The 9,278-nt window shown below is 43.0% G+C and overlaps 1 protein-coding gene across 1 annotated transcript in view; it reads left to right on the top strand.

Moving 5' to 3' along the window:
- The first annotated feature begins 4,225 nt into the window (after positions 1 to 4,225).
- KIAA0586 (KIAA0586 ortholog) overlaps positions 4,226 to 9,278 on the top strand; it is a 50,515-nt gene continuing 45,462 nt past the window's right edge. The window contains exon 1 of the mRNA XM_085225601.1: positions 4,226 to 4,253. Within this exon, the coding sequence (XP_085081727.1) occupies positions 4,226 to 4,253 (28 nt within the window). The remainder of the gene's footprint in view (positions 4,254 to 9,278) is intronic.

The raw sequence follows: 9,278 nt of genomic DNA, 5'->3' as shown, positions 1-9,278 counted from the left end.
ATCATAGAATGGCCTGGGTTGCAAAGGACCACAAGGATCATCTGGTTTCAACCTCCCTGCTATGTGCAGGGTTGCCAGCAGACCAGGCTGCCCAGAGCCACATCCAGCCTAAAGTACTACAGTGACATTTTGGAAAAGAAGCAGCATGACAGGAAAGAGCAAACCATGTCTAATACATGCTAGATTTGGTTTTCTTTTAAGAACCACCAAGTGTTTATTCAACTTTGTTTCATTTTATTTACACTCCTGCTGGAAAGGAGTAGGAATCTGTTTCTAATTCTACTGGTTATACTTTCCTGCTCCTGTTATAACTGCATCTTTCAGAACAGCAGCCCACAAAAACATTCAACAATTTTGTCATCACGAGACTCATGTAGGATCCAGAATAATTACTTTTCCATTTTATTGGCAAGACGTAAGAACACACACTAATTAAGCAACTTGAGCAACTGCCATGGAAGAGTGAAAGACACATCATGCCAGTATCAAAACTGAGGCTGACCTCAGTCTAAAGCCACAAAAATCAGAAAACAGGTTAAATATTCATAGGAATGCTAAGGTAGGTGACATGTAAAGAAAAACCACATCCACCTTCCTTTCTTCCCTTAGATAAGGATACAAGGGTGTCTTATTTTAATTGCAATCGAGATACAAACAAAATGTAACTTTCTGTAGCTGCAGTCTGATGTGAAATAAAGAAAAGATTTTTAGGATGGCTTTATTTTTGCAAACACATATGCTTCTCTACTGTTTTTGTATGACCTAATATCTTGGAAGAGAAATATCTGGGTAAAGGCTATCCAGAGTTCATTCTGTTTTCAAGCAAATAGTTTTTAAACTGTATTTGTCACACTCAGGAGTTCTAGAAGACTAGAAACAGCATGGATCCAGTACAGGTTTTTCTTCATTTACTGTGCACCCCAACACAAAACAAGGTGAAGCAGAGGAGAGGCTTATTACAGCTGCATGTAATTTGTAGCTTTACATTTCACTAAATTAAATGTGGTAGTGGTAGAAAACTGTTAGCATCAAAATATCCAATGATCTACTTCTAAGCAAAATTAGATCTACTGAGGAGGTGAATATGGGAGGGGTGAGGGGGGGAGGATAAACACAGGAACTACACACTTTTCCCACCCCTTTAACCTTTCCCCCTTTTTTAGGAGGAAATTTTTCAGCCAGAGGGTGGTGAGGCACTGGAACAGGTTGCCCAAGGAGGCTGTGGATGCCCCATCCCTGCAGGCATTCAAGGCCAGGCTGGATGTGGCTCTGGGCAGCCTGGGCTGCTGGTTGGGACCCTGCACATAGCAGGGGGTTGGAACTGGATGAGCACTGTGCTCCTTTGCAACCCAGGCCATTCTGTGATGATTTACAAGGTCTTGTTTCTGAAATAAGAAAATTGGCCTCCCTGGAAAGCTTGTAACCTTCTCCAAAAAAGAAGAGTTCTATAAATCTAATTTATGGTTCAGCAAAAGCAGAACTGCTAATTAAAACATATTTAAAGAAGCATCTGCTCTCAAATCTTAGGGGCAACTGTATCATAGCTACACTAAGTGCTAACTAGCACACATTAGAATCAAAAAAGTAGAAAAAAAAAAATAAAATAGGTGTGCAGCACTGCCAGTAGAGTCAAAACAAGTGGTGGGTCATACTGACCCTTCAAACAAGTATCCTACCACTTAAAAACAGACCAGAAAAAAAAAAAAAAAAAAAAAAAAAAGAGGTCAAATCAAAACTACAAGCAACAAGCAGTTTTAATCACGTTTTCAGCACTTGAAATTAAGTTTTCAAGAGTGCTTTTGTTCTTTACGAGGACATCATATTTTCAGGGGAGTTTTGAGAATTGGAAATACATTCTAGCAGTAAGACTGATTCTTCATGGATCATGACTGGGCTTGAGAGCAGTCGTAATTAAAGTGCCAGAATCACATAAAGACAACTCTTTGCTTACCACCTAATTCTTGTACTGTTTTGAGGATTTGCAACCTCGGATGTAAGTCATAACTTCAAAAAAAAAAAAAAATAATAGTAGTGCTGCTCTCCAAAGATGTACATACAGTGTTTTATACCATCTGTTTTTATGGCCTAAAACCATGGTTTTGTTAAGTGGCTGCCTTCATCACAGTACTCTCCTATACTTCATACAGAATGTAATATTTTGACAGTTATAAGAACACAGTTTTTAAATGTGACAGTTAAGATTGCATCGACTGCACGTTTACTGCATGAGCACAAGCCCAAGTGAAGAGGGAAGGCAGCTAATAAAGACTGCACTCTTCTTTCATTGATGCTCATCCTATTATCTTGATTGTGCCTACTGTCACTTTCACTGCCTCTTAAACTCAAACACATTCTTTTCCTTGATCACTGTCTTTGATCAATCAGCTGGCTTGCTCTCTGCTGCAGTGAGTCTAAGAGCCCTTGCTGCTTTTATTCCTTCCTTCTTCACTCCACTGTCGCTTTCTTTGCTTAGGTTTTTCAGTTCTTGCTGGTTTTTGCCTCTTCAAAATTTATAAAACAACTTCAATAAAGGAAAATGCTAGCTTGAATACGCTCTTTCCTGTGCAGATATCGGAAGGAGAGCAGACCCCAGACAACTTCAATCATAATGAAAATAACAGTGCAATGGCTTTGGAAGTTTCTTTGATTACATTTTATCCTTCATAACAAGTTTTTCTAGTTATTGGAGAAGAAAAGGCTCCGGGGAGACCTTATTGTGGCCTTCCAGTACTTGAACAGAGCGTATAAACAGGAGGGGTACAACTGTTTATGAGGGTGGATAGTGATACGACAAGGGGGAATGGTTTTAAACTGAGACAGGGAAGGTTTAGGTTGGATCTTAGGAGGAAGTTTTTCAGCCAGAGGGTGGTGAGGCACTGGAACAGGCTGCCCAAGGAGGCTGTGGATGCCCCATCCCTGCAGGCATTCAAGGCCAGGCTGGATGTGGCTCTGGGCAGCCTGGGCTGCTGGTTGGTGACCTGCACATAGCAGGGGGTTGGAACTGGATGAGCATTGAGCTCCTTTGCAACCCAGGCCATTCTAGGATTATTAAGAGTAACAGTAGTCGACCTCTAAAACTTCCCTTAGCCCAGTGTGTTAGTTGTTCTGACAGGTCTATGACAGATCAATCTTCATTTCTGTATTAAGAATGAGTGAGTTTTGAAAAGGTAAACACGAAACAAAACAGATCCAGTTAAAACAGAAGCACCCAAAGCACAAACCCTTCACAGTATGTGAAGGACTCACAAGAATACTGAGATGCACTGGTTGTGAGAAGACAGAGCAGAAGTCCCTGACACAGCTCAAAATAGGACCATGTGTTCTGCAAACCCACTTCAGATACAATCCTACGCCTAAGAAAGCATGCTGGAAAGCAAACACTGAGTTGCTCTGTTCTTAAAACTCATTATAATGAGTTTTAAAACAGAAACGAGATAAAGATTTTGCCTTTCAACATCATTGGTTTTCCAATCTAAGTTCCATAGTTACCAGTGTACGCTTTAATCCTGACTTGCTTTCATAAGCATCATAGCAGTGCCACACACACAGTGCTTATTTCACTCTGCTGTGTTTTTTCTTTCTTCTTCTTTCTTCATCCTTTAGACAATATTTTTAAATAATTATCTTCACTGACAGAGTGGACTGATTTAGAATGATGTTATGAATGTAATTTACTTCAAGCCAGAGAAAATAATTAAATTTAATTAAGATTTGTCTTTGTACCTTATTACTTCCTTAATGAAGGCTATATTCATTAATATGATATTTGGTGAATGGATGAATTTTACTAGAGCATCCATTCCTTTCTACTAAATCAAGATAAAGTTGATGTACACTTACTTACGCCAGCTTTAATTTTACTTCTTTCACTATTACTTTAAAAATTAGGAACTACTGGTCTTGACAGATTGCCTACAAAACTGATAATAAATTCTATTTCATGAATTAATTAATTAACTTTATCAAATAAATAACCCTATTTTTTTTTTTTTTAACTAATTAAAGTTATACTCTGCATTTAAACTTGAGTAACAGAAGAAGAGTTGTCTCCATTTAGGGAACTGAACCAATGATTAACATGTCTTCCAAAGCATTCAAGCTAATAGGTATCATCATCTTCTTGCAATTTTCATTGTTTAACTCACATATTAGAAGTAGGAAAAGAAATATCAGGCTTCCTTAGTTTTTCAAATCTCAGTAGATTTGAACTGAATCAGTCTACTAAATGGCACAGCTGGGTAAACCTGACACAGGTAACCTTCACCAGAAACTGGGTTAGCCTTTCAACACATTCAACTTACAGGTGCTTATGCAATTACTTCCAGCAATTCCATCTTTTAACTTCAAAACTTGAGCAACAAGTAATATATACTACTATGTTTCTTAGGTTTAGAAATAGGTATGAATTTGACAAGCTAAAATAAGTGAGAAACAAAAACAAAATTGGAAAACCTGCTGGTGTTTTTTTTTACAGTTTTGAAAGCATCTTTCAACACTCCTGCAGTTGCTTCAGCCCTAAATGGATGTCATGGTTTCATGATTTTTCATTATCGGTATTCCACATCATAACATCATGCAATGCACTGGGGTTTGACTGCTGATGCTCAAGTTCCGGGTGCCTGTCCAGCGGAGAAGAGCAGCTACGTTTCCCCAGGGGGCTTTGCGGTCAGCGAGGAGATATAACTCCCGGCAAGGTCACCTGATGCTCTCTTCTTTGCCTGCGCTGCTTCGCTTGCGCTTCTCTGCCTGCGCTGCTTCGCTTGCGCTTCTCTGCCTGCGCTTCTCGCCTGCGCTTCTCTGCCTGCGCTTCTCATCTCAGCGTTGTGGTAAGGCCGATCCACTATCAATTTCACATTCTCTCTCCTTACAAAATTCTGTTGATACCATATTTAGTAAATTACTTTGTTTTACCTCAGATTGTTGCCACTGTTTTCAATTATTTCGGGGTCCCTTATTTTCTTTTTTTCCGGGGGCGCGGATCCGCGGATCCCTCCGCCCTTCTAGTCACGGAACCGGGCCGAACCAGCCCGTAAACCGTTGACATTCTTGGTGGAGAATGCGGGCAACAGTTGCTTTTTAGCTTTTTGAACAAATCTCTCTCTCCGCTCTCAGACAGCTTCATTGGGAAAGTTTATCTGTTTCACCAGTACTGTCTGAAAGCGTGACCTTGAAAAGTCCAGGCGGACGGCCAATACTCTAGGATATTTGTAAACTTTGAGCCTTGCTATCTTGTTTCTGTAAAAGAAAAAAAAGAGAAAAAATGCTTTCTCTACTGAAACTGCCTTTTAAGGGGCTGCATGCCACTGTCTCTTCTTTCTTAATGCTAAAAACATACTGGGCCTTAATTAAGTTCACCACTTTGCTCTATGGAGCAATAGGTATATATAGCCAATTGAAAACATGGATGGAAATAACTATGTGGCATCTGCATATTATGTGGCATACCATTCCAGAGGGAGCTGCTAATTTTACAGGGTTGGGGATTTTTAAGCAGGTTTCCAGCCTCTCCTTTGAATTCTTTATGCGGATTTTCAATGCTCACCTGATCACGTTATTAATCTCCGTGAATGTACTGCTCACCATTTCTCTTATTATTAGTATTTATTATATTTTGAGGAAGTCTGCCCCAAAACCAGTAAATACTGAGTGGCAGGGAATGTGGAGAGGCCTGGGTGAGACTTTAGAGAGATGGAAATCTTCGGTGTCATGGAACTTTACTCCAGAACACCTGAAAGACCCTGAAAATTTAAACAGATATTTGAGACAGGAATGTCGTGGCTCAGGAAGATCTGAGGAGGCCCAAATTGTTTGGGGCCTGGCTAATGCTTACCGGGCCTTATTCAATACTATCCTGGAGAGGGAGAGAGTTTGTGAAATTGAAAAGGAGAGTCTCAGGGAAACAGTGCAAAAAGAGCGAGAGAGTCTCCTGGTCGAGAGAAACAGCCTCCAATCTGAGAGAGATGCCCTCCGAATTGAGGAGACTCCCTGCAATCCAAACTCAACAGTCTTCAATCTCAACAAGACACCCTCCAATCTGAGCTAGATACTCTCATAATCGAACGAGACAGGCTCCGAGCTGAACTGGAGGATGAGAGCATTGGAACTGACCAACCTGATCAACTACAGGAAGCACCACAATTGATGTCACTTGCCCTGTAAGAGGACGGAAAATGAAACGAATCTCGACTCAGTTAGAAGAGAAGAAAGAAGAGGAGAGAGGTCCAGAGGAGTGGCTCCAAGATCCACAAGAAGCACCCCTAAGTCCAGGGGAGGGGCCCTCAGTAAGACCACGGTCACCGGCGCCAATGAGGGCAACAAGAAGTCCCGAAAGAGTAAGAGGTGAGCAAGATATCGTTACCATTGTTGATCGATCTCTGAAAATGAATGAAATTCGAAGTCTGAGAAAAGACTTTTCACGTCACCCAAATGAGCCTATTGCCACTTGGTTACTTCGATGTTGGGACAATGGGGCCAACAGTGTGTGGCTGGATAGTAGAGAAGCTCGCCAACTGGGTGGCGTTGCTAGGGACTCAGCCATTGACAGAGGTATTAGTACATGCCAGAACCAGGCCTTTACCCTCTGGAAGCGGATGTTGTTAGCTGTAAAAGAAAGATACCCCTTCAAAGATGATCTGATGCCTGAGAAAAAGAAATGGGCTGATATGGAAGAAGGCATCTGTTATTTAAGAGAATATGCTGTGGTGGAAATGCTACATAGCCCCGATTTCATTCCTGACGAGCCAGACCAAGAGCATGATCCCGAGAGAGTCAGGTGTACACCAAACATGTGGCGTACATTCACAAAGACCGCACCAGAAAGGTACGCCAGCACATTTGCAGCAATGTATGGCAGAGGGGAAAGAAGACCCCTTATAAGTGAATTGGTTAATAAACTTCAAGACTTTGAGTTACATTTAAGCCCTCTGCGAGCTTGTGTTTCAGCCATTACAAAGGTAGCTGAAAAGCTGGACAGAATGGAAAACAAACAAGAAGATATAATAGACAAACTATCAACCGTGCCTGAAGCTGATAAATCCATGGAGGTAACGGATACATCAAATGGGGACCAGAATCCCCAAAACAGCCTATTGGAGGGGCTGATCAACTTGATTTCCTCCCAGCCGGTGGCATCTAATGTCTCAGCTATCAAAAGAAGACGTTCTCCTGCTCGAGCAAGTGACAACAGTAAGACCACATCACGTTTTGCCTTGTGGCATTACCTACGTGACCATGGAGAAGATATGAAGGAGTGGCATAAACAACCTACTCCTGTACTTCAAGCACGGGTAAGAGAGTTACAAGACAAATCAACCACCAAGGTGAACTTCTCTAAAAAGGTGATTGCTCCAGTTGCTGCAGACAGTGAAGGTAACAAATAGAGGGGCCCTGCCCCCAGCCAGGGGGGGGAAAGGGATAATAGAGTTTATTGGACTGTGTGGATTAGATGGCCTGGCACATCAGAATCACGAAAATATAAGGCCCTGGTGGATACTGGTGCACAGTGCACTCTAATGCCCTCGAGTCACCAAGGGACAAAATCAATTTATATTCATGGGGTGACTGGAGGTTCCCAAGAGCTAACTATGTTGGAGGCCGAAATCAGCCTCACTGGTAAAGACTGGCAAAAACACCCTATTGTGACTGGCCCAGGGGCTCCATGCATACTTGGTATTGATTACCTCAGAAGGGGATATTTTAAGGATCCCAAAGGGTATCGATGGGCCTTTGGAATAGCTGCTGTAGACACAGAAGGTGTTAAGCAGTTGTCTATTTTGCCTGGCCTGTCAGAAGATCCATCTGCCGTGGGGTTGCTACGAGTGAAAGAGCAACAAGTACCGATTGCTACAAAAACGGTGCACAGACGGCAGTACCGCACCAACAGGGATTCCTTGCTCCCCATTCAGAAGCTGATTCACCAACTAGAGAATCAGGGAGTGATTAGCAAGACTCACTCACCTTTTAACAGCCCCATATGGCCAGTGCGTAAAGCCAGTGGAGAATGGAGGCTGACGGTGGACTACCGTGGCCTGAATGAAGTCACACCCCCATTGAGTGCTGCTGTGCCAGATATGTTAGAACTCCAATATGAATTGGAGTCAAAGGCAGCCAAATGGTACGCCACCATTGATATTGCTAACGCCTTTTTCTCCATTCCTTTGACCAAAGAATCTAGGCCACAGTTTGCTTTCACCTGGAGGGGCATTCAGTATACCTGGAATCGTTTGCCCCAGGGGTGGAAACATAGCCCAACCATTTGCCATGGGTTGATCCAAGCTGCACTGGAACAGGGAGGTGCTCCTGAGCACTTACAGTATATTGATGACATCATCGTGTGGGGCAACACAGCAAAGGAAGTTTTTGAGAAAGGAGAGCAAATAATCCAGATCCTTCTGCGTGCTGGTTTCGCTATTAAGCGAAGCAAAGTGAAAGGGCCTGCCCAGGAAATTCAGTTCCTAGGTATAAAGTGGCAAGATGGCCGTCGTCACATCCCAACAGATGTGATCAACAAAATCAGTGCCATGTCTCCACCCACTAATAAGAAAGAGACACAATCGTTCCTGGGTGTAGTGGGTTTTTGGAGAATGCATGTTCCAAACTACAGCCTCATTGTAAGCCCCCTTTATCAGGTGACACGGAAGAAGAATGATTTTATGTGGGGTCCTGAGCAGCAGCAGGCTTTTGAGCAGATTAAACAAGAGATAGCCCGTGCCGTGGCCCTGGGGCCAGTACGGATGGAACAGGATGCGAAGAACATCCTCTACACTGCTGCTGGAGAGAAAGGTCCCACTTGGAGTTTGTGGCAAAGAGCCTCAGGAGAGACCCGAGGCCGACCCCTGGATTCTGGAGTCGGGCGTACAGAGGGTCTGAAGAGTGCTACACTCCAACTGAGAAGGAGATCTTAGCCGCGTATGAGGGGGTTCGGGCTGCTTCCGAAGTAATCGGTACAGAAACACAGCTCCTTCTGGCACCTCGACTGCCAGTGCTGAACTGGATGTTCAAGGGAAAGGGTCCCTCCACCCATCATGCTACTGATGCCACTTGGAGTAAGTGGATTGCGCTGATTACGCAGCGAGCGCGGATGGGGAATCTCAACCGTCCAGGAATCCTAGAGGTGATCATGGACTGGCCTGAAGGCAAAAAGTTTGGAACACCGCCAGCAGAAGAGATATCACGTGCTAAAGAGGCCCCACCATATAATGAACTACCCGAAAATGAGAAGACATATGCCCTATTCACAGATGGATCGTGTTGTATTGTGGGGAAACACCGTAGATGGA

Source organism: Meleagris gallopavo, chromosome 5 (assembly GCF_905368555.1).
Source record: "Meleagris gallopavo chromosome 5, MGAL_WU_HG_1.1, whole genome shotgun sequence".
NCBI classification, from domain to species: domain Eukaryota; kingdom Metazoa; phylum Chordata; class Aves; order Galliformes; family Phasianidae; genus Meleagris; species Meleagris gallopavo.
The sequence above is the reverse complement of the archived record's forward strand: the minus strand, read 5'-3'. Positions and strand labels throughout refer to the sequence as shown.